At 44.4% G+C, this 25,688-nt stretch overlaps 1 protein-coding gene across 2 annotated transcripts in view; it reads right to left on the reverse strand.

The window, feature by feature from the left end:
* Nucleotides 1-5,610: 5,610 nt before the first annotated feature.
* Nucleotides 5,611-25,688, reverse strand: part of ARHGAP18 (Rho GTPase activating protein 18) — a 120,146-nt gene continuing 100,068 nt past the window's right edge. For both annotated transcript variants that reach the window (XM_055310765.1, XM_055310766.1), the window contains 5 exons: nt 25,359-25,565; nt 24,406-24,546; nt 10,543-10,667; nt 8,306-8,367; nt 5,611-7,114 (listed from right to left, as the gene is read on the reverse strand). In XM_055310765.1, coding sequence (XP_055166740.1) covers nt 7,023-7,114; nt 8,306-8,367; nt 10,543-10,667; nt 24,406-24,546; nt 25,359-25,565 — 627 coding nt within the window. In that variant the 3' untranslated portion in view covers nt 5,611-7,022. The remainder of the gene's footprint in view (nt 7,115-8,305; nt 8,368-10,542; nt 10,668-24,405; nt 24,547-25,358; nt 25,566-25,688) is intronic.

Below are 25,688 nucleotides of genomic sequence, written 5' to 3' on the forward strand. Positions count from 1 at the left end.
CGATCCTGGAGACCCGGGATTGAATCCCACGTCGGGCTCCTGGTGCATGGAGCCTGCTTCTCCCTCTGCCTATGTCTCTGCCTCTCTCTCTCTCTCTCTCTCTCTGTGACTATCATAAATAAATAAACATTTAAAAAAAAAGGAATGGGTGAAAACTATTTTGTGGTCAAGCTTCCTCCCCTTTGCAAAATATCAAATTAAAGAAAAAAAAAAGAAAACTGCAATAATCCTTATTTTTTTGGCCCTCCACAACAGCCCCAACTAAATTCCCAGCTTCCAGCTCCTGTGAACATCTTGGCCCCCCCGCAGCAGGCCTCTGTTCCCCAAACTCCAAAGCCGCTCGCTCTCCAGAGGGTCAGCCAGTACTGAACGTGTCAGCTTGAGCTTCAGTGGTTTCTACTTGGTCTCTGTCTGGTCCACTGCTCTCAATTATTTGACATGGTTGACCATTTCTTGCAAAATCTGCTGTCTTCCTGGACATGTACCTTTACAGGTTCCAACTGCTCGTTCTAAGGCACCTCTTCTTGGCATCCCTGAGTGGTCGGGTACGTCAAGGCTGTTCCTGGCCCTCTCCTGGCTCTACATGCTCACGAGAGGATTCTTTTGGCTCCGTTGGCTTTACCCATCACCTCCAAGCAAATACGTTGCAAATATACATCTTTCAAAGAAATCTTTCTTGAGAGATCTCATTTGTTTAAGTTCTTCATGCATCTCACGTTTGACAATCTCATTGTCTCTCCCGACCACACTTGTAATACTCCCTTCTCTCTTGCCCCAATCCCATCATCCCATTCTAGAGTGCAATGCAAAACACCATCTTTTCCCAGGATTCTTTTTTTTTTTAAGACTTTATTTATTTGAGAGACAGAGCACAAGAGCATGAATAGGGGGAGGGGCTGAGCAAGAAGGAGAAGCAGACTCCCCACCGAGCATCTCAGTCAGTCCTCTCTATCCTGTAGAATCATAAAGTCTTTTTAACCCCAACTCCGGAACATGAGGATGAGCCATTCTCACTCATTTTTATTCTGAGTCTCGTCCTTTCTGGCCCAGTCTAGTCTGTGGCGTCCTAACAGGGCTTCCAGCTGAAATGCCACAGCCTCTTTTAACAATTACCCAATCAACAGCATCCTTTCCCTGTACTCCCGGTAAACTTTATCATTAGCTGCACCCATTTCCACCTCCCTCCAATCAGAGTCCATTTGCTGAGAACACATTCCCTATGGCCAGCCCACATTAACGGTGTCCCCAAATCTAAATCTGGTGTTCTATGGAGATGCGCAGGTGACCGATTTTCACATCACCAAAATATACAGCACGGTGTAGCACGTATCAAGCGCTGAGACGTTTGGAAAGAAAAGGAGGAACCGGACAACGAGCGGAGAACCATGTTTTCTTCTGGACCTTTCAAGTACTCCTGGTGATATTTTCCGAGGAACTCGCAGTACACCGTAAGGCATTCTCTAGTGATGCCTAGTAATTTCTTAAGAATAAAGAATGTTCATCCCTTCCCCATTTTTAACATGAAGATAAGCTTGAGGAGGAAAGAGGCATGGCCTACGATGTGTTTCCAGATTTTTGGACCAAAAGTGATCTGTAGTCACTCACTAGTTAATCCTTCCTCTTCTCAGAATTTTCTCTGGCCTGATACAAACCGGGTGACACAAACAACCAAAGCTATGACACACTGCCTTCTCACACCAAAGTGGGAGTTTTGAAGACACAGGATTAAGTCACTTCCTTTCTGTAGAGGACCACGGTCAGGTGCAGGAGAACTACTGTTCAGGCCGCGGCCACCTGTGCCGATGGCCGAGGAACCGCAGCTCACCGTGGCCTGGGGGGATGGGCTGCAGCTCAGGCCAGGGCCTGGGGGGATGGGCTGCAGCTCAGGCCAGGGCCTGGGGAGGTGGGCAGCAGCTCAGGCTGCGCCCGGGGGAGTGGGGGGCCTGCAGATCAGGTAGGGGCATGGGGGGACAGTGGCTGCAGCGGGGGTTACACGGAAGCCCAGGCCCCGGAGGCCGAGGGAGAAGCCTGGCCGCGGTGTAGATGGCGAGCGCACAGCTCTCTCTGAGGCTGATCGAAGTCCCCTGGTGGAGGCACCGCGACGTGGCATCTGGAGGTGAGAAGCTCCCCCCGACCCAGGCCTTGCCATTGCTCTGGCTGTGCAACTCCAGCAGCGGCTCCGCTGGCAACGCGGCTGTTCTGCACCCAGCGCGGGGCAACGAGGGAGAGTAGCTCATGCAAAACCTCAGAGCTCTAAGGAGTTTAGGGCCCCCTGGGGGGCTCGGGGCAGAGCGTCTGCCTTGGGCCCAGGCCGTGACCCCGGGTCCCGGGATCGAGTCCCGCGTCGGGCCTGTGGGGAACCTGCTTCTCCCTTGGCCTGTGTCCCTGCCTCTGTGTCTCTCATGAATAGATAAAATCTTTTTTTTTAAATAGAAATCTTAAGGAGTTTAGGAAACAGTCCCCCGGGGGCAGGGGCTCCTGTGTCGGATCATCCGTCTGTGAGTCGACTCGGGTGCTGGGAGAGGGAGGAACTGGGCAGGTGCAGCTGGGCCGTGAGGCCAGGCGAGGTGGGGAATCCGGTCGCCTGCCCGCTAGGGATAAAGTCGGAGAAGCCAGAACCCAGAGAGCCAGGGCGGGAGGGCCTGCAGAGCCGCCTTCGAAAAGGCGCCTGTCGGGTAGAGGGGGCCACTGGCAACGCGCCCGTCCCCTTCTGGGCCTGGCATGGGGGAAGGGGCCTGCGGGCGCCTCGGGCCAACCGCCTCCCCCGGGCTCCCGGCCCCTCTGCCGCTTCATCGGGAAGGCAACGCGTCCTATCGGAAATGACACTGACCCGGGAGGAGGGGAGGGCTGACACCGAACCCTTCCTGTGCCCTTCTGAAGGACGCCTGCCCGCGCTCTCGGTCCAAGGCGGCGCCCGAGCGACAGCGCTGCCGTGGGCTGACCCCGCGGGCCGCTGAGCCTTGTCCGGAACGAGCCGTCAGCGGCCACCGTGTGGGCTCCTGGCATCCCCACTACATGAAGGAGAAAATACGGCCGTTGCCCTCACTAACCAGGCCGCCCGGCTCCGGGACCTCTGTCGCTCCGAGGGCACCATGACGGCACACACTCCAGAAGCGACGCAGTCGGGCGTTCAAGGCCCGCAGGATGCCCCGGGCTCCCGCTGGCTGACGGCCGGGGCTGGCTCCGCTGCAGAGAACTGCACGAGCTGCAGGTACTCACGCTTGGAGCCTTCTCCCACGCGCTCGGCCGGCTGCTCGGCTGTCAACAGTGACCTCCAAGGGTACGGGAGGCTGCAGTGTCCGGCCTTTGGCTACATCACAGTCTCCTCGTCGCCTTGAAGGCGGCTCCTTCTCAGGGTCTTTGCTGGTTCCTTCTCTCCTCCCCAACCTCTACCACTGGGCACTTTCTCTACCACGTGCACACCACTCCCTTGGGGATCGCAGGCAAGCTCACAGTTAACCCACGCACATGCCGCTGACCCCAGCCCAGGCCTGGTCCTTCCATCGGCACAGATAACCGCCTAGTCGCCATGGCCACTTGGATGCCCAATGGGCACCTTGATCCCTCCTCCCTCACAATACCTGATTTGCCTTCGCCGTCTCTATCTCCGTTGTTGGAAGCTCCGTACTTCCCATTGCTCGAGCAAAAAATCTTGTAATTAGTTTTGATTAAAAATGCATTCTCTCTCCCTCATAGAGGGAACCCTATAGACCTCTGACTTCACATCCGGATTCTGACCACTTCGTTTCACTCCATAGCTACTGCCCTTGCCAACAGCGCCGTTTTGCTCTCAAAAATGTCTGAAACAATGAATTATAGTTGTCCTAGAACAAGGCCACGATGTCCTTTCCCCCGTCCTTATCCCCATCCCAGTGTTACCTCTCTGACCCCCTCCATTTAACACACTCCCCTCCACCCCAGCTCTGGTGCTACCCTTGCTAATCTTTGGGAAGCCAGACACACTACTGCTTTGGGGCCTGTGTTCTAATTATTCCACGCACACACCTGGCAATTTTCTCAGTTCCTTCAAGTCTTTGTTATTAGATACTCAATGAGAGACTGTTTGCTACTGCAGGGAACCTATCCCTCCACCCTTCATCCCACTTATCCTACTCATCTCTTTTCTCTGTTCACTGCACTTACATGCTTTCAACATATGAGGTGATTTTACTTGTTAATTTTTATTTAACTTATTATTTTGCTCACTGATGTATCTCAAGGGTAGGACATGCCTGGCACGTGTGGGTAGATGCCCAGTATCTGTGGAAGAAACCACATAGACATGAAAGATGGATGTCCTTACTGCCTCCTTAGGCATCCTTCTTTTCACCTTCCTGGTTCACTGTCTTTCCTCTTGTCCTGATCCTTCTGCATGAAATAGACATTGTCAAAATGTCTCATCTTGGCTCAAAAAAACCCTCTCACCCCTCTCCCTCCCCACTCAACAGGTTAAGGGTAAATAAAAAGCCAATAAAAGGGAACACGGGAACTCTGGAATCCCTGACCAATACTGCCACCTACTGATCAAGAGGCCAAGAGATCAGTAGGATGAAGTAGAACATGAAATCCAGTCTAACAAAAATCAGGAAAAGGCAATAATAAGACATTTCAGGAAGTCGGTCAAATAAGCTGCTTTTCCCAAAGAGCACCAGCAAGAAGTTTATGCTGAATGCAACAGCGGCTGTAAGCAAAGACTGTAAATAATTACAGTAACCCACTTCGGAAAAGAGGAAACATCTCTGAAATATTAACAGGGCAACGAGTCTTCTCTAAAAACCAGCTCTTAAGTTTTCAACAACTCCCTTAAGGATTAAGCTGTTTGAGATTCATAACAAATATATTTGTTGTTTCCAATGTCCCCTCACATACAAACAAAAACTCACCTACCACAAGATTTAAAGTTCACTACGGGGGAAAAAAAATCATAGAAAAAACATTTGGGTTAATTCTAGGCCATTTATATTTGAGGCTCTACACTACTAAGCTCTTCCTCTTCGGAAGTAGACAGACATCTTCATCTTTCTTGATTATGTAAAGGCGATATCGTTCAATATCAAGGAACAGGAGTCTTGAGTTCCAAGGACCCGACATGCCATGGCATCTTCGTATGCGTTTACCATGATCTGGCATTCTTCTCATTATCAAAAGCCTCTTGTGTCCCTCTTTCCCCCACCAATACGCATTCTGGGGAATAGTAAATGTGGTAAAAAGCTAGTTGATGTATGTTTACGAAGCCATTTATCTAAATTATTACGTTCACTCCAGTCTTTGTTCGGAATTGTGGACTCCTAAAATGTATTGAGCACTAAAATTTGAGTTTATATCATTAACTGCTTCCATTAGCTTAAAACTATTAAAACATTTTGGAGAATTAATATATATCGTCAAAACTAGAAACAGGATACAATGTGTTTTTGAAAAATCCTTAAGAACAGAAGTTTGCATAAGGAAAAAACTAAGGTGGGAAACAATTTTCTATCTTCTACATGTCTTCCCAATTTATACAGGAGCAACAGGGCAATAAAAGTGGATTTTAACCAAAACAAAAACAAAACAAAAATATAGTACATTCATAAACATAGGATTAAAAGTAATAATTCCAAGAGAAGATAATTTAGAAAAATGCATTTAATTATAAAAAATTTTTAAATAAAAAAGCAATGGCACAAATCACCACAATGTTATTTAAATGATCATATCCACAGGCTGCTCTTATAATTACATGCTAAAAATTTATGACTGTTCTCATTAACAGCATTTTCCCTCCTAACTGGAGTGACATCAAGAGCTTCTGAGAATGTGTAATTTTCCCTAAAATACTAAAAGTATCATAAACACAGTGTGTGCAACATTCATTTACATCACCTTTTATTTACTACACTCTAAGCTCATAAAATATTGAAAGTTTCTCACTTCGTTCCTCTTATTTACAGTTCAGAGGCTCATCTCTTGTCACAATATGGTTTGTGCATTAAACTCCCTGGGAATAGTACTTCCTGCAGCATTTTAATAAATTTACTCTGATTATTTAAAGTACAGAAATAAAAGCTTGTTCATAGGACTGTGTCATACCCAGAAAAAAAAATAATTCTTCCTGCAGCCTTATTTATGAGCTTAAAAAAATAATAATTCCCTGTTTCAGTACAATACATTCTTAACCATTAGTGGATCAATACCATCACGCGTGTTTATGCTAATAGGACGATAGGCAAAGCCAGCTAAGACTTCGTAAATCTCACTTAGGAGAACATAGCATATATGAAGTGATTTGGCTTTCACTCCCTTGTTATCTGTAATCCAGTTATTCCACATGGATATATTTTATCTATTCTTAGAATGGACGTTATTTAATAGTTGAGTAATAATTGGCAGTCTCTGACAGTTTTATTTTCTTGATAGTGGATACGGTTCTGTGCACGTGTCAGACGAACTGAAGACAATGCAAATCACTTCGTGTGATACAGCAAGAAGCAGTGGGATGTTCTCGTTGGAACAAATGATTCAAAGGGAAGAACATCAACGTTCGATAGTGACAGGAATACTGTTGAGTTTGGTCTGTTTTCGGATGGACTGTCTTCACGACTCGCCAAATACCTGGTATTGGCGATCTTCTTGGTTTTAAAAAGCAAACCTAGTTGGGGGAAGGCAGACGTGAGGGGGAGAAAAAGGAGCAACAGCACATATTTCTATGGATATGGTTTTAGGAGAGAAAAAGAGGGAGAGGGGAGAGAGCATATTCTCACATTAAACTCACTGTCGCCTCTGGGCACCTCTCCCAGAGGGTGATGGCCACCAAGCTACCAAACTCCCTTTCCTCTCACTCCAGAGATGCTGGTTTGCTCATCATATTGTTAACAATTAACATAATTCTGGCAGCAGCACAAATCTGTAACTTTTTAAGGCTTCAGGGTGTCACTATTCAATGGTGGGGGACATTTGAACAATAGGAGAGTCCTGCCATTTGCACGCTCGCCCCAGCAAGTAGTCTCAGGAAGTCCTGGTGGATCTGCAGCCTCCACCTCCTAGGATGGCTTTGACTTTATGACCCACTCCGCGCTGGGGTTAAGCTGGAACAAGTCCTTCATGTACGCGTCGTCATCAAGGCAGCGTTCTCCTACCAAAGAGACATTGGGTCAGTTGAATATGGTGCAGGGGCCGGGATGCAATGTTAAGCTTATTCTTCATGGTTTAACTCTGAACTCTTACAAAATTTCAAAATATCCCTCCATCCTTTACCTCCCGTAATATTATAAGACTTGGCCAAAATATTGAAGTCAATTTAGGAGGCTTTCTCCAAAGGAACGGGTTTCAGATTAATTTAAGAAGTTGAAGATACTTTGCGTGAAGGGCTCTGAAATGGCTCATTCACCTTTATCATGAGTGGCAACAGCTTTGGGTCTACCCAAGTAAGAAACACCACTTCATTCCCAATTTCTAGGAGTAAAAATGCAAGATCAAATATATGAATATTTAAATAAGCCTTGCTAATAAGTTAACAATTCCAGGCTTCTAACAGTTGCAGTTTATTCAGATTGTAAGAGCAAGCCCTCATATTCCCAAGTTAAACTTTCAATATTTACTAATCCTTTTGTGTCCCAGGAAAATAATTCCATAAAACTTATCTTAAAATATTTCAATTACTACTTTGAATTAAACACTCTTTATTTGTTAACAATTTCACCCTGTGCCATTTTTGAGGGTCAAAATAAAGAGAAAAATATCACTTTAACTTTTAATAGGGATGAGTACAACCCACTGATAACTAAAAACGGGCATATAAAATATAAGGCACAGTCAAAATTAATCCATTCATTCTATTTCTATTTCTGAAGTTACCAATGTGCTTGTATGCGTACTTGTGCATTTTTGTGTTTGCCTTCGTGCGTGTGTGCGCATTATTTAGAAGGCAATCAACAATGGCAAAAATAACTTCTGCTTTCACTAAAAATATCCGTACTGAGCCATAATAAAAAACGTAATCCTGGCCTTAAATTAGCTTGGCTACTTCCTTTATTAAGATGTGATGTAAGCATATAAAAAAGAAAGTTGTTTTGAAAAAGTTCATTAACGTCCTAGAAGCAGCTACTATTTTAAGGGAACTCGTCCTTGCTGAGGTTCAACGCAGATGGGCCTTTGCAGGGAGGAGCTCAAATAGAGCCTGAAGAGAAAAACACCACTGAACAAATCCACAATATTCATCAACTTCTATATGTAACTTCTGATCCCCCCCCCAAAGATACAAATAATAAACACCGGCAATGTCAAATCAGCATATGTAACACAGAGAGAAACAAAATGTGCTTACCAATATTTCCTCCAATTTCATACAAAAAAACTTCCCCTTTCTTAAGAGTCTGGGCAATCCCACTATTAGGGACAAAACAAACTGATTAGTTGTATCATCAAACAGCTTGCAAGTAAATCACTTTAATGTGCTTGGGGAATTCGGGCTTGTATGGGAAATTCATAACTTAGACACACTGTAATTATCTAACATTCGTATTTTCCCATCTGTTAAGTGTGCCAAATAGGTAATAAAAATGTCATACCTGTAAATTAAATAAACAAATTGACTCATACATCTGAAGGCAAAATAATAAATCAGCATTTGACTTTGTAAAATTAGGAAGAAAAGTAACAACATCTTCGCGGCCAATAAAATCATCAATATGACCAACTGCTTTGCCAGTTGGCAAAGAGGCCAGGAAGGTCCTCTTAAAACTATAAGAAGAAATGTTTCCGCCTTAGTTTTTACACTGCATTTAGTCAGTAAGTATCCACCACATGTTTGCTGTGCTGACAGCTCATAGTACGGAAGGTGAACGTCAAGCGTAAGACCTGGTTCATAACCTTCCCGTGCTGACTATTCAGGTATGGGAGTTACATACGCTCGAAGCAGAAGCAAATAGTCATTATGATGGCCTCAGAAGTAGAAGATGCATTTGCAGATTTGTGCTCTTCAAAGAATAAACTCTTCCAGAGTATTCGGTTCAAATAAAATTCAGCAGTTTTTCAAAACTCTGTATACAAGAGACCTGCTAAAAATTCAGACCCAGAGCTCTAGAAGCTGATCTCGCACATCTGGATCAAACCAAAGAACTTGTTTCTCAAAAGCCTGCCTTTGGCCCAGGAAGTGATCCTGGAGTAACGGGATCGAGTCCCACGTCAGGCTCCCTGCATGGAGCCTGCTTCTCCCTCTGCCTGTGTCTCTGCCTCTCTCTGTGTCTCTCATGAGTAAATAAATAACATCTTTAAAAAGAAAAAAAAACAAAAACAAAATCGGATCCCACTGCAGGGGGGCAGCAAATGCTCGTTTAACAAAAGCACCCCAAGCAGAAAATCCCAGTATACGGAGGATAATTGTCACAAACCTCGTGCTCTCTATAATGATATGCCCGGGACTAGCATGCTGTACCCTAAATACTAAAGTCACAGTTGGCCTGACAGTCTCGTCTTCCGTCACCTGCAAGTATAGCAACCACAGCACAGACTGAACTGGATGCTTGGGTCCTCGGCATAGACGCTGTGTCAATAGCTGTGTCTGGCCCGAAAGGGCTGCTTAGATCTGAAGTGTGGCCAGATGTCCTTCGGGCACCCCCCGGGAGCGGGCGGGCGGGCACTCGTCCCTGGTGCGCACAGCAGCAAGGGCTGATGTGTCCCAGGCCACAGCAGGGAGTGGGGAGGACGGGGGCTGATATCATGAAGCAGAAACCCTCCAGGGAACCGAGGCATCCAGCTGCTCCGGGGCTCTGCACCGCTGGCCCCAGGTCCAGGATGGCTTCTGGAACCTGGCTTGTATGGACAGTGTGGAAAGGGCAGCCTTTGCAGGAGAAAACCGTGCATTCAGAGTTCAGCACCACCACCTATGCAATTTTAAAGTCTTAAAATTCCAGAAAAAAAAATACAATGTCTCAAGAAGCAGATGCTCTGATATTATCAGAGGGATGCCAAGGGCTCCCACAGGCCGCCTCCCACACCCACGAGCCCCAGCGCAGCGGAGACGGCTGGGCTGCGGCCCCCCCTGCGGCTCCCCAGGGCAGCGTGCCGGGTATGTGGGAGATCTCAGAGCTCCAGGCGCTGCGTGTCCTCCCTCAATTCCTGGTTTTAAATTTCGGCATTTCTTTTTATTCGTCATAGCTCATAGAAAAAGTTGTTATTTTGTATTGTTTGTTTTAATCCCACTGTATCTTATCTGGCCATTTTCCTAACAGCCTACACGTGGTGATTAACCTCTGATCAACATATTCTAGAAAGCCTACTGAGTGGTCTCGGGGGCCGAGCCCGCTGCAGGCACCGTGAAGGAATGCTCACACATCCTGCTCCAAACAGCCTCGACTCGCACATAAACCACCTCCAATGCACTCGACTCATTCCCACAGTCTAGTTGTCAAGTCTGCTCTTCTTTTCTGCTGGGAAGACCAAATTTTGAAGCACTTCACATCACCCGTACTTGTTTTTTTTTTTTAAGGAAGGGGGGGAGGGAGGGAGAGAGCACACGTGTGAGTTATGCCACGGAATGATTAAAACAAAACAGGCCTCTACCTTTCTTGGCTGAGAAACCTGGCAAGCACATCACTGGCTTTTAGTTCTTCAGTTAGCTGTATTGCCATGGAAACTTTCGAGAGATGGGGAGCTTGCACTCGAATCACTCCCTGAGGAACGTCAGCCTGCAAAGCAATAATGACATTGGAACGAAGCTGGCAGCAGCTGCAACGTGGAACTCTGTACAATGCATTACATGGTAAGTGTGCTCAACTACGACGCATTTTACTTCACTACATAAAAACCTTAACTACTGTATAATGTAATTTGCTAAATTATATCAAACCTCAAATATCCTCTTAATGGTGATAGGGGAACTTTATAATGCTGATGCAGTAATGCTTAATTATTTTTAAAGATGTAAAGAATGACAGCAATAACCATTACTGCCATATTAAGTGCTGATTTCTGAGTATTATCTACTAGAGAGCGCTTCTTCATGTAGCAATTTATGAAATTGAATCAGAAAGAAGTTACTTTGTGTGCTCTCGCAATGTATGCATTTTAAAAATTTTCCTGCACATTGACAAAATCTCACAGAAATTCTTGCTCCTGAGAGCATTTAAAAAATCAAAAGAAACATACATTTCTATACGTTTGTATCGCGCCCGCTCCTCACTTGGCGAGTGGGTTCACATGGCAACCCACACACTCTGACCACGGGTGACCGATTCTAAGTGCTCTGCCGATAGGTGTTAAGAACTGTCTCTATGTTGGGGACTATCAAAGATTGTGAGGACCAGCAAAACATGAGCTAGGACATTCAAAATACCCGGCTTAATTTATTCCTGGTTGTTCCGCCACAATAAATAGTAATTTAGTATTTATAACTATATGTCACGTCCTTAGGATAAGCAGCACGCGCAAAGGCTTTACGAAACACTTCCTACAAAACCCTGTTTAATTAAGCTAAAACTCACTAAGCATGGACTGCGTACCAGGCACTGTTCTAGGTCTACTCTAGCAGGTAATGAGACACACGCCTTTTAGTATTTTTTTGTGGTCACAATATCATCTTTTTGTAATGACCATGGTCTTGGATTGCTTTCATTCCCCCTCCCCCACACCAATGTAAAGCATGGATACACCAGGAATGGAATTAATGTGACTTCTTTCAAATTTCAACCAAAATAACATGGCTTTAGAGAATGAGGCTACATCACAGTGCAGGTGCCTGCATGAGACTTGCACGTGCTTCTCAGTAACCTGCGAATTATGCGAGAACTGCCAAGGGGAGAGGCTCGGGCGAGGCCGGACACGGAAGCGTGGGATTGTGCAGGACCACGGCGTTCCCCCCCAGAGGGCCGCAGGCACCTGTTTCAGCTGTGGGGACACCGCAGAGGCCCCGGGCCAACCTGGAAAACCCTGCTCCCTCACCTGACCTCGTGGAGAACACTCCATCCAGCCAAACAACGCGGGCCAGCTGGAAGACCTCCGTGTTCCCAGGGTCCTTTAACTTCTGTCCCTGGGGAAGAGGCTCAACCCCACCCCTGAAGGACACCCAATCCCAACCCATTCCCAGAGCCCTCAACTCCTGCTGCTGTCCTGTCGGCCTGGCCCCTTGGCTTGGTTTGCTGACTTTCAATTTCCGGGGCATAGATTTTGGTCTGACAAAGTAGTCTGGTCTCTGACCCCCGCCTCCCCCCTAGGATGTAAATCTAAGTTACCTTTTTCCTTGATTCTGTGGCAATTTGTTTTCATTTGTAACATTTGGCAAATGAGTGGCTTCTTCCAATGGATAGGGCCTTTTATTTGGTCGTGTGCATTTTTTTTCCTTTCACAGCAGCTATGAAATCAATAGGGTACCTTCTAACTCAGGGATTGTGCTGCACACACTCTTCCCTTGGGTTTCATCACTAGCCTATGTCCCACCGTGGTCATTCTACCTGCTGGCCCGGCCTCACCTGCTTCCTTATAGGGGGTGGAAAACAAGAAGCTGGCACAGAACACAAATGTTGGATTAAAATCGTAATAGCAACAAAGCACAGAGTCTGTGTTCATAAAATCCTAATCCACCTTGTCCACTCAATTAAGCAATAAATATCGGTATTTTGGATTCTCCGTCCATCTACTATTAGTATGGAGGGCCCTGAATAGGGGGCTAGGGTTTGCAGACACCCGAATACTTTATGCCCATTCAAGAAAGTCAGGAAATCTGCTCAAGTCACGGTGCCACATATCCTTACATACAGGTTCTTCTTTGGCAAAAATAATAGTGGCAACAACTGTTCCCATAATTATATCCCATCCAACCATAAAATATCAAGAAGGCTGGCAAATCTATGCCGACTTTTAAAGTGAAGATGACAATAAGTCTTTACATATAGGAGATCCACCAAAAAAATGAGTTGCAATACCAAAATGATCCAGAAAAATAATTTCCTGTCATAGAATTCAGGGACAGGACAACCTTCCTCTGCTCCCGGCCTTTCTCTCCACTATTCCCATGGTACATTCTATTGTTTGGGCCAAAAAAGCCAACCAACATGTGCTACAAACACCCAGGCTTTCTTATCTTGAAGTTCGTTCTCCTCCTCTTCTATAATATCTCCTGCTATCGATATTTCAAGGCCCAACTCAAATATATCCAACTCCAAGGAACCTTCCTGATCCACAGGGTCCAAGAGAACTTCTCCCTTCCCCTGAGACTCTTTTATGATGGGGTTCCACTATAGGATACCTGTGTTCTAGCTACATGCCACATGACTGCATCACATCTGTAGCCAGCTATTGAATACTTATTGATGGCATGAATCACTCAAAAACATCTCTAAGAATGCTATGCTAACATTATTGTATTTCTCGAGAATAAAATAACGTACACTGACATGTATTTCCTAAACAGCAAAAAGACTGTCTTAGGAACATTTTCTAAAAGAAACAAATTGCCTCCATCTATCACATGGTATTTCCTCCATGAGTGAGAAAAGACAGGCAGGGAAAGAGAGGAAGGAAGGAATTCAAGGTGTTACGAGGGACCCTCCAGTTATTTACTTCTGCAGGGAGTCACTGACGTTGGCGTGCAGCTGCTCGTGGATGTGGCCACTCTTCCTACGAGACCCCTCTAATACGTTGGCATGACCTATGGCTTCTACGTGTGTTCAGAGACGGTGCCGGAGACAGTACAACCCTGCTCCCTTATAAAATACAGCAGTCAGGTCAGTGTGGTGTTGGGGGTCACACCCAAGAGCAGCACATGTGACACACATGGGAATCCAGAGTCTCTCTGATAGAGTTTGGAAGGAAGAGACTCAGGGCCAAGCTACTGAGGACACTCGGGAGTTCTCATGTGTATGTATGTGGAATGTCAAGGAATCGCCATATCCTGGAGCAGATGGGGAGTGGCATGGGTCCAGGTGCCTCATGGAACCTTCCCCCTAGTGAGCGGAGGGTGGAGCTAGGCCAGTTCTGGATCAGCTTTAGCCCTTCCCGAACCACTAACTATACTATTTTGACTCCTTTCACATAGAACTGGGGCGCCTGGGTGGCTCAGTGGGTTAAGCGTCTACCTTCAGCTCAGGTCATGATCCCAAAGTCCCGCGATTGAGGCCTGAGTCAGGCTCCCTGCTCAGCGGAGAGTCTACTTCTCCTTCTAACCCTCCTCAAGGAAGGAAGGAAGGAAGGAAGGAAGGAAGGAAGGAAGGAAGGAAGGAAGGAAGGAAGGGGAACTGAGATATGAACGCCTATCTAAACCTTTTTTTGGCCCACAACGGCTCACAGCACCTTCCTAGGTCGACTGGTCACGTTCTTTGACAACTAAGGAGACTGCTCTAGCAGGGAAGCTGTGTGTGCGCGTGCGCGCATGAGTGTCTAGGACAGGAACAGTTAAGTGTTTCCCTCTGTAGTGATACATTCCATCCAAATTCTCACAATAACACGTACATAGAAGAGTCTGACTCACTTTGAAGCTGCCATGCCCTTCACTATTGGAGAAAAAAATGCACGTAACTGGCAGGCATAATGGTTAAAGATGGAGAGTTTAGAAGCTGGTTCTGGAAACCTCTTTTTCCCCAGATATCTTGACAAGGGTGGCCAAATGATATTTGCTAAAGACTATAAACAATAAACGATGCCAAGGCTCTAGTTTAAATGGTGTATGACAACTTCTATTAAGCTCCAAAATCATGCTACATCAAATACTCAAGCTATTAGTGCACTAATTACATTGAGCTGCCAAGCTTTGAACAGATACAACAGGCATGATCATTAAGCCAAATAGTCTGTTCTTAACTTGAGCCACAGTAATAACTGAACCTGTGAATAGTATAATCTTTGTAACTTTCACATTTTTTTTGTGTGTGTCTTAACAGCTGTGACTCTCTTATTTTTTTAATGTTTATTTTTGGTGTGCTGGTGAGCTGAAGTTATGTGATGTATGGCAAGACTGGGGAACAGTATTTCACTAACACAATCTTAAAATTTAGTCACAAAGGATTTTACAACTTACAAAATAATTTCTTACGCATATAAAAACTGTTACAATGGAGAAAATCATCTCATATGGTCCTCACATGTTTTATATATTGAACTAAAGAGTATTTTTAAAAACAAGATTTTAGGGCAGCCCGGGTGGCTCAGTGGTTGAGCATCTGCCTTTGGCTCAGGGCGTGACCCCAGGGTCCTGGGATCGAGTCCCACGTCAGGCTCCCTACGGGGAGCCTGCTTCTCCCTCTGCCTGTGTCTCTGCCTCTCTCTCTGTGTCTCTCATGAATAAATAGACATAAAATGTTTTTTTTAAATATATTTCATTTCTTATTATTTCCTATTTGGTTAAATAGAAAATGACTTTAGCATTTCTTCATAACATGTAGATAAACACTGCATTGCTCATATTTTTGCACTCTAGATTAGAAATTCAGTGTCAGACCTTTAAAAATTATTAATTTCTTTTTTCATTAAAAGCTAAGTTAAACATAAGCTGACATTTTTAATGCTACAGAAAAATATTTTATCTTCAACAGGGCAAAGTGAAAAAACAACTTTCTTAAGAAAGAGAATATAACATATTTTAGGAAATTAAACAAGGACATTTTAGCAAGGTGCCTTAAACTAAAATGGCATATTTATCACCTTAGTCCGACTGGAGGTGAGACATGGAAGCATTCTCTGCCATCTTTAACTGCCTAAGTCCTGACTATAATAGACCCTTTATTATCCAAATGTTTAAACTTTTATCCAAATCAGATTCAAAGACTTTTAAAGAACCTGAAATAGCTTCTATAGGAATATGCATTTAATTTACAACAAAACTAAGTTTTTCTCCTCTAATATGGTATTCTTTATGCACTATAATAAAAATCACAAACGTCTTCAAAAAAAAAAAAAAAAAAAAAAAAGATTCTGTGCTTGATACTATACTGTGATTTTCCACGTAAGTCCCCAGGTAGATCCAGACACTGTTTCCAGACCTAAAGCAGATGCTTAAAACAATATCTGCAATGATGCTCTGGGTCAGAGCTGTTAAATGAAACTAGAAATGGAATTCTAAACAGGGTTGTGACCAGACATGCAGCCCTGGCTATAAACAACCCAGAATCCACACCGTACTGCTGCCAACTCCAAGATTTTCTAGAAGAGAATGGCAGAAAGTAGCAGCAACAGATTTCTTTTCCAAGCCCAAAATCCTAAATGTTAAAATTTTTTTTTAAGATTTTTATTTATTTATTTATTCATGAGAGAAAGAGAGAGAGAGAGAGGCAGAGACACAGGCAGAGGGAGAAGCAGGCTCCATGCAGGGAGTCTCAATCCCAGGACCCCAGGATCACACCCTGGGCTGAAGGTGGTGCTAAACCGCTGAGCCACCCGGGCCGCCCCTAAATGTTAAATGTTATAAGATCATCGTGGACCTTTTAGCAAGTCAGGTAAGCTCTCTAAATATGGTTTCCTCAATTATAAATTTAGGGTGTGACATGAGATCATCCTGCGCTAACACTGAGGTTAACCACAGAGGGAATATTCCCTCTACCAAGGAGGGAAGATGTGAGGAGCTCAGCTTATTTGGCAAAATCTCTTTCTCATAAATGTACAGCTTCCGAGGGTGCCTGGGTGGTGCAGTACGTTGAGCATCCAACTCTTGTTTTTGGCTCGGGTCATGATCTTGATCGCATGGTGGGTGAGACTGAGGCCCAAGTCTGGCTCCAAGCTCAGTGCGGAGTCTGCTTGGGATCCTCTCCCTGTCTCCCTCTGCCCCTCCTGCTCGTGCTCCCTCTCTAATAAATGAAGCTTAACAACAACAAAAAGTACAGCCTCCCTTTACGCTGAAAGGTGAGCTTGAATGATAGTAGAAAAATCACAGATCAAAGTCCTCAATGGACTTGAGACCTGCATGATTCAGCAATTCATAACCAGATGCTCATCAAAGCGGCCCCAGGCCCTTATAAGGCAGAGATGCAATGTGAAGAAATTATGGGTGAAATGACAGGATGTCTATGATTTCCTTATAAGTACTAGAAGGAAACAAGGTGTGGGAGACAGGATGGAATGAGATTAGAAAAATAGGTGTGATCACTGGTGATAGGTTTATGGGGTTCATATACTACTCTGTTTTTTGTATCTAGGTAAGAAAAAATCCGTAATACAATTAAATATAAATTTACACACACATACGTACCCAGTGGGGAGAATCATACAGTTTTTATACAGTACAAATGCCAAGGTCCTGCTCTGAGAGGTTCTGACTCAGTGGGTCCAGGGAGCGGCCCAGTCATGTTTTATAAAGAATGCTACTACAGGGATCCCTGGGTGGCGCAGCGGTTTGGCGCCTGCCTTTGGCCCAGGGCGCGATCCTGGAGACCCGGGATCGAATCCCACGTCGGGCTCCCGGTGCATGGAGCCTGCTTCTCCCTCTGCCTATGTCTCTGCCTCTCTCTCTTTCTCTCTCTGTGACTATCATAAATAAATAAAAAAAAAAAATTAAAAAAAAAAAAAAAAAAAAAAAAGAATGCTACTACAGACAACCCTATTGCATACTCTGGATAAGATAGCATCAGTCTGGCCCTACCCCTCATTTTATAGCGGAAAGTAAGGCGCAGAGAGATAAAATGATTTGCTATTAATGTCCCACTGATGGCAGAGCTAGAGCCATATCCTCAAGCCACAACTTCCAGTACGTGATATAGAGCGTATATACCCGTGTGTGTGTGTGTCTGTGTGTGTGTGTGTGTGTGTGTGTGTGTGTGATATCAGTCCCAACCACACATTGAAGGCTGTCACAAAATGGTTATTTTTAATGGTCTACCATTTTGTTGTTTTTCACCAAGTGTTTCCTTCTGGTGCAAATGATGTGTCCTCAGTATTCAAGAAAGTCACATTTGTATCAAACAACTTACGTGCTGTACTCATTTAAAAACATTTTTCATATTAAGTAGATACTGTGTCCCTTACAACCTGGTTCAAACTATTAATTTATCTAGTCAAGCAAATCTCAATAACATGAACCCTGAGTACATATGGTCAGCATTAATAGCATACAGAATGCTTTAAAAATATATATATATTGCCCTGATGACTTTTCATGATCTACAGTCTCTTGTCTTTGCTTCCTCAATCCCTGGCAATCCAGCTTCTTCCAACCATAGTTACTGACAGTGCTTTGGAGAAAGTCAGGAGTGACCTTTCAAGGCAGAATGCACTGACCTCTGCCCAAAGTTAGCCTTCTCCAGCCTCTCTCTAGCACGTGGTACACTAACCAAGCTCCTTTCCCTACCCATCTTCGTCCCTGGGCCTCCAAGACGCTGTAATCTTCCACTTCCTCTGACTTCCTACTATTTCTTGGCCTCTTTGACCAGCTCCTCTTCCGTGGCTCACCACTAAAATATTGGCATCTTTGTCTTCCACGGCAATCTCTGTGCTGATCCCAAAGGCACACCTCCAGCTCTGGGCCTTCTGAGCTACAGCCCCGTGGAGCCAAAGTGCTTTCACACAGAGGGTCAACTATCCGTGTCAAGAACTAGCTACCTCAATTAAGAGTCCGTTCCTTTTGCTGAGTGCTTTCTATCAATGATAAAATCACCCACGGTAAAACCAGCGAGTCATTCTAGATTCCTCCTCATTCTACATTCCTCGTATCCAGTTAGTTTCCACATCTTGTCAGTCCCCCCAGCTCACACTTAACGCTTCTTTCCATTCCCATCGCTGGGTCTTGGCACGGCCCAGGACTGTGGTTAAAAGCTATACATCGAACACATGTTAATAATGGCAGTCCTACGTGTTCACTGTATTACTACCCACGAGCTGGGACCCAGGAACACAACTCTCTCAGAGTTTTTCTGTGACCTCTAAGGAAATAGGGGATATGAGTAAAGAGACTCAGATTTAAGATCATACAGATTTGGTTTCAGAGTCCAGCCCCACCACTTCCTATCCAGATAACCTTAAGCAAGTTACTTGAGATTGCTGACCCTCACTTTCCTCATCTATAAAAAATGAGACAATAATACCGTACACTTCAATTAAACTCCTGTAAATATTAAATGAGATGATGTTTGCAGAAAATGTTTAGCAGCATGCCTGACCTCTGGCAAGCACTCAAAATAATGACACTTATTACCCCTTGCAAGTATGGCTGCCTTTGCTAATTTGCAAGTTTTCTCCAACATATTATGAATATCTTCCAACGTCAATATACACCCTTGTATTTCCGTGATATTTCGCTACGTAAATGCGCCATAAGGTATGGAACTCCTCGTACCCTTTCGGGCTATTTCTGGTTCTGGCCAGCATAAAGAATACGGCAAGGAATTTAAGCATAAGTCTTTGCATGCTGTCTTACTACTCCCTTTGAAGGAATTTCTGAATACAATGAAAAGCACAGTCTTCAGGCCTCTGCCATATGCTCATGACTCTCCGGGGAGAGTTTACCAAATTATGTGCCCCCAATGGCGATGAAATTAGGGGCACCACCTACCCAACATCCTGTGTTTCACCGCTCCAAACTTTCCTTCACCTGACATTGCAGCAAAGATTTGAACATGCAAGTGTAACCCTGTGACTCCTGGGGTCAAGATTTGCCCGAGTGGAGGTCAGGCTCCTCCCGGAGACCCCGCCTGGCCTTCCTTCTGCCCCTGCTCCACGCGCCTCACTGGCCCCTAGGACCTAATTTTCCCACCAAACACCCTCAAACATCCCTACTTCTTTTTCTAACATGAATCTCACCCTCAACACGCCCTGACTGGAAACTGTGATCTTCCCTGCTGAAGGGGCAATTCCATCCTTCCAATTTCTCCGGCCAAAAACCTTGGAGTCACTTGTTACTTCTTTCTCTTAAAATTAATATCATTTCAATTTGAAGAAATCCCAAGGACTCTGACATCAAAAGACACAGAATGTGACCGTGTCACCTCCGGCACTAGTATCCTGGTGTCCTGCTTGCACCGAGACATGAACTTCTCCCTCTGATGTGGTCTCCCCATCAATGTGGCTCTCCCAGAGTCTATCCTCAACACAACAATCCAAGGGCACCATCTTAGGACATAGATGTTCAAGCCTTAGCTCAAACCCTGCAACGACCCCACTTCACTCAAGATACGTCCAAATTCCTGAAGATGGCCTACAAGGCCCTACGTCATCTCCTGGTCCTGTGGTCCCTGTGATCTGTGATCCCATCTCCTACTGCCGTTCCCCTTGCCAGCCCACTTGGGTCACAAGCACTGCTTGCTGGTCCTCAAATACCCTCAAGCAAGTTCCTACCAAGAGGCTTTTGACAGACTATTCCTTCTGTTCTTCCTGAGACACGCACCTTGGCACCCCGTCCCTCCTTCACATCTTCACACAAATGAACAATACCTAGACCACCCACCTTAGTATCGCAAGGGTCTTCCTCCTTTCTTTGACTCCCTTTTTCTGTGCTATTTTTATTATTTTTAGAGCCCTTCTCACGTAGTAACATACAATGTAATTCACTTATTAATTCTTAGTTACAGAATTTTTTTTTTTTTTTTTTTTTGCAATTAGCAAGAGGGTTTATTGAACGTTTGCGCAAACGGGCTCAGGAGGAAAAGAGCCCCGATTAGCAATTACAGGTATCTTTTAAAGGCAAAAGGAAAGAAACTGCCTAAAGACAAAAGAACCGCGGGAGTCGGGAGTCGCATAGCGTCCAGGTTGATTTCACAGAGGGTCAACATGAACCTATTCAGGGACATTCCAATCAGGGTGTGGGGGGAAATGGTTTTCTTATTGTAAACAGAATGCTTTTAGTTGCTAAAATTTCAGGAAGAAGACTGGATGGGCTGCCTCTGGATTAGGGCTGGCCCTACTTACAAGGGGGGAGGTTTCTTCATTCCCTCCTCTTGTTTGGGCTGATTTTAACCTTAAAATCTTAGGGAACATTTATTTCTTCAGTTTGGAGGGCCCGACATTGCTGAGTTAATACCAGAGCTTGGGTAATAGACAATCTTTCTCGGATGAACTGGAGCAGCCGGTTGAGGACGCAGGGGCCGAAAGTTAGCAGCAGGAGCAGGATAACTAGAGGGCCCATAATGGTAGAGATTAGGGTGGTCAACCAGGGAGACTGATTAAACCAGCTTTCAAACCAGCCCTGCTGGGCCTCCCGGTCCCTTTGTCTTTTATTTAACCTTTCCCTGAGTTTGGCCATGGAGTCTCTGATGACTCCAGAATGGTCTGCATAGAAACAGCATTCCTCTCCCAGGGCCGCACACAGTCCTCCCTCTTTCAGGAATAGTCAATCCAAGCCTCTCCTGTTTTGAAGTGCTACTTCTGAAAGTGAGGGGAGGGACTGTTCTAACTTAGAAACGGACTGCTCTAGTGTCTGTAGATCCTCATCTACAGCTGTTTGGAGTTCTATAGAACGTCGTCGTGAGCCCTGGATCAGAGCAGCTGCGCCAGTACCCACCCCAGCAGCGACCCCTAGTCCCAACATAACGGCTAAGGTTAGGGAGACAGGTTCGCGCCGAAAACGGGTGGGATGTTTATCATACTGATTTTCTAGAGTTTCAGCTGGGTGATAGAACACCCTGGGTATGATCTGCACCATGACACAGAAGTCATTTGAGCTATTTAGAACCTTAGCTGACACACAGGGGGTGAGGCCTTTGTTGCATGCCCACCAAGTTCCCGGCTGGGGCTCCAGGTAAGAATCAGTCCCCAAAATCGGGGTGGTAGTGTTGCAGAGTCTCTGGTAGCCCCGGGGGGGTGTTCCTATGCAGGTTCCCTGTTTCCCTGTCCTGAAACTTCTGTAAGGGTGAATTGTGGTTGGGAGTCGGGTGTGCATCCTTGAGTGCTAGTGATGTTATTATAGGTCCCTGAAGTAGCAATTCCCTCATAATAAGGGGGAGGGGAAGCAAGGCAGAGCCAGCAGGATTTAGTTACATCGGGGCTGGTTCGATTAAGGGCCAGGAATGCCCCTATGATAAGATTAAACAGTCGTTGTCCCGTCTTGAAGTTAGTGGGTGTGGCACTCCCTGCGGCTAGGGCCGGGGCTGTTAGTTTAGCAGGAGCTCTTTGTTCCCCGAGGACCGCGTTAGGCCCACGGGGTCTGGGGATTCTATTTTTAGTTTAATTCTGAATATAAAACCATCATCTGTTCTTTCTTTGTATAACCTGAGTCCCCACGTATATCCATTGGCCCAGTAAGTAGCCCTTTTTCCGGGTTCAGCAGTCTCTGCCCGTATTTCAGGTGCCTAGAACAGTGCCTGGCACGTGACAGCCATACAGTAAACAGCTGCTTAGCAGATGAATAAAATACCCTGGCCAGTTTTAGGCTCCGTAATCTCATGCTACACATTCAAGTGATTTGGGGAAAAGTAAGGAAACACAAACTACTAAGACAGACTGGGACTGGGCAGCTAACCACAAAATAGCTGGCCCATGTTCCATCCAGTAACTTGAGTGTTGTTCTGTCATCGTTCTCTGTGTGTTGTCGTTCTCGCTAATAAAATGGCAGCACCTTGAACAAAACTCTGGCAAGTGCTTGAAAATTTTAGTCAAGATGACGGACCCAATGAACCTCCACCGCGGGTCCTGACTACCTCTGGGCCACGCCTCTGCCAGAAGCTTCCTCTGCTAGTCAGAGCTCTTTATGCAATTTGCTGCCTAAACAACACCTACGTGCTTTTCACACCCGGCTCTCCTTCCCAGGAAGCCTCTCAGAGGCCCACTTCCTGTTCCGCAGCCCAGGAAACCCTGATCAGGCTTTCAGTCCCACACCTGTGGCACCTGTAAGCTTGACCCTTCTGGACCCCGCAGCCCCTCCAGCTCCCTGAGGGTGAGCACCAGCCTCGCCATCTTCCTCTGAATATCTAACAGGGAGTGGGGGCTCGGCGCCAAGCAATGGTTAGCAGCATTCTGGTAAAAGAACTGAGTTTCTCAGAAGCCAAAAGCAACAGAGAGACTGAGTAACAGCTAATACATGATAAAATGGAGACTTAAATCCACGTTTGAATCCCAAGGCTTAAAATGACAAGATGGCTTCTATGTAGTACGGAGATCATTCTCAGACCATCTCACCTTGTTAATCCAAAGTACGAACTAAAGAAATCTAAGTTAATACAAATTCTCTAGAAATAACAACATGATGTAAACGTTTCATCTCTAAAACCTAACTTTTAAATTTTTTGTCCAGGGTTTTATTATTTAAAAGGTACAGCATAAATGTTTCCTCGGATGTATGACATACCTCACATTGTACTACCTTATAAAAAAGGCAGGGCTATAAAACCATCTATGTTAATACGAATAAGCAGAGCAGGGCTACAGAACAAAATGATATTCGTGTATTTGCAATGATTTTAGGGGAAATGAAATGTTCTAAGTTAAATGAAAACGGTATGTCAAAAATCCTTTCTAACCTGTGACAAGAGCAAGCCCTTTCTCAAAATAATAAAACAGTATTGACAATTCCCTTTTACTACATTTTATGTCCTTAAAAATACTTAAAAATTGACCAAAAATATTTCATGCCAAACAATGTTATTTTTTTGATGGCGAGAGGCACAATATAGAATATATATGTGTGTGTGCTTATATACGTATATTTTATAATTACTAGATCCTTAAGTAGGCCAAAGCCAAAGCCAAGGCCAAAAAAAAAAAAAAAAAGGGAATCACAGCCTGATAATTGCATTTCCACATTATTCCACAAGATGTCAGCATGTAACTGAATAACCTCAAAGGTGGCGGTGCTGGTAGTGGGGGTGTCTCCACCATAAACAGAACAATAGAAACCCTTCCGTTTCCTGATCTTAACTTAGAGCTTTGGTAACTTACTTCATAAATGTGTCTTCATGTATATTTTACTATTTTAAACCTGATTCTTAATACATTCTTACGGCAGTTTCTAAATGCTATTTAGGTATTTCTTTTTAAAACATTTTAATTTTCTTTATTGCAGCATACATCTCCCCGGATTCGGCGAGTGACCCAATGAAGAACTTACTGAAACCCAGGAAGGATCCTAGGCATAACCAACCATTGGTCTGTTTATCTGACTCAGTTATTTTTCCCCATTTGACAGATGAGAAAATGAAAAAAAAAAAAAAAAAGATCAGTGGTTCACACAGGGACGCCTTACTCAGTAGATTACACGTTCGGTGGACAATGGCGTCTCCACAGAGTCCTCTGTGTGTGTGGGGGGTGAGCGGGTGTGTGTCAAGATATTCCTCTTATTTTCCTTTGTTCCCCACTAACAGCTCATATGCTGAGTCACCAACATCCGAGCAACTGCTAGTATGATCATTACTAGGAGCACAGTTGCCCTTAGTGGGCCTTGAACTCATCCATAGCAACCGGGCCCAGTAAGTGTGTGGAAGGTCCTGCTAACACAGAAACATATGAAACTCCTTCTGGTGCGTGTGAAAGTAAGAACAATACTGACATCTGCATAAACACGAATCGGCAAGTTTCTCTTACGTCGTTTGTGTTCTTATCCTGCTTTTCATATTTTTCTCGGTCATAAGCCATTTTCTTCAGCAATTTCTTCATGGCTTTTTTATCTTTTTTATGATTTTCAGTGTTTTGCTTCCTCACTTGGTTGACAATAAACTTGGGAATCTATGGAGAAATAGAATTAAGTTTGGGGAGGAAAAAGAAGTGGCATGACTTTTGAGCTCTAGAAAAGGTTTTACCTTTATATTTTAAATGTGGAGACAAGTAAGGGTTTTGACCATTTCATCAGACCCATAAGACCATGCTATTTTATACACGCACTATTCATTAAATATGAAAAAAAATGTATCGTATTATTCATTCGTCATGAGGACAGAGCATGCACAAGAAGTAATTTATCCCCATTGTGTAGGTTGGGTTCAAAAAGAGGCTTGGTAAAGTTCAAGGACATAGTGTCCATCTTCTATGCCTTACATGCCAGGATTAGAGACTGCCTGAGGCGACTGGCCTTAGGGACCACTACGTCAAAGGTTGGTCCCTTTCGCAGCCACCTGTGAACAACCCAGCCTTTACCTAACCTGCAGTCCCTTCTAATAACCAGCTAGCCTTGCCTCAAAAGAGAAGAAAAACTCACCAATAAAAGCTGACAGGTATCTAACGATAATCCAGGAAAAATCGATTCTCAGAAATTACATGAGCAAAAATAAAATATTTTAGAAGTTTCCAAACTGAAACAATGAAATAATGCTGGCATTTTAAAAACTGAGATTTAATAAATGGACATTGGTTTTTTATTTTAATTCCAGTGTAATTAACCCAGTGTTATATTAGTGTCAGGTGTATGAACATCAATTTTTTTTTAAAGTCACATTGGAATCACTTCTACTGGTTTGCTTTTTAGAGAAAATATAACCATAAAAAGACTTTAGAATCTAGATATCACTACTCATTAACAGAACTTAAAGATATATACTTACTGTCCACAGAAGTTGTTGATACTTAATCAATAAATGCATGATGTTCGCTGTCCCAGCTGCCATTATGAATTCTCGCTGTTCATTGGACTTCAAGCCTAACCCGTGACACATGAAGAGATTCGGGGCCATGACCATTGCTACATTCATGGTTGTCATCTTATTTTTCTCTCTATTGTCTATTATTCTTTGGAGAAATTCAAGCAGGGCCTGAAACAGAAATGACTCTAAGATTTGTGTTTTCATGAAGATAAAAGAGATTTAAAAGCATTGTCAACGTATGGGATTTTTACTTAGTTAAAAAATAAGTTGTGCATAATCACCACAGTTGGC

Source organism: Nyctereutes procyonoides, unplaced genomic scaffold (assembly GCF_905146905.1).
Source record: "Nyctereutes procyonoides isolate TBG_1078 unplaced genomic scaffold, NYPRO_anot_genome, whole genome shotgun sequence".
NCBI classification, from domain to species: domain Eukaryota; kingdom Metazoa; phylum Chordata; class Mammalia; order Carnivora; family Canidae; genus Nyctereutes; species Nyctereutes procyonoides.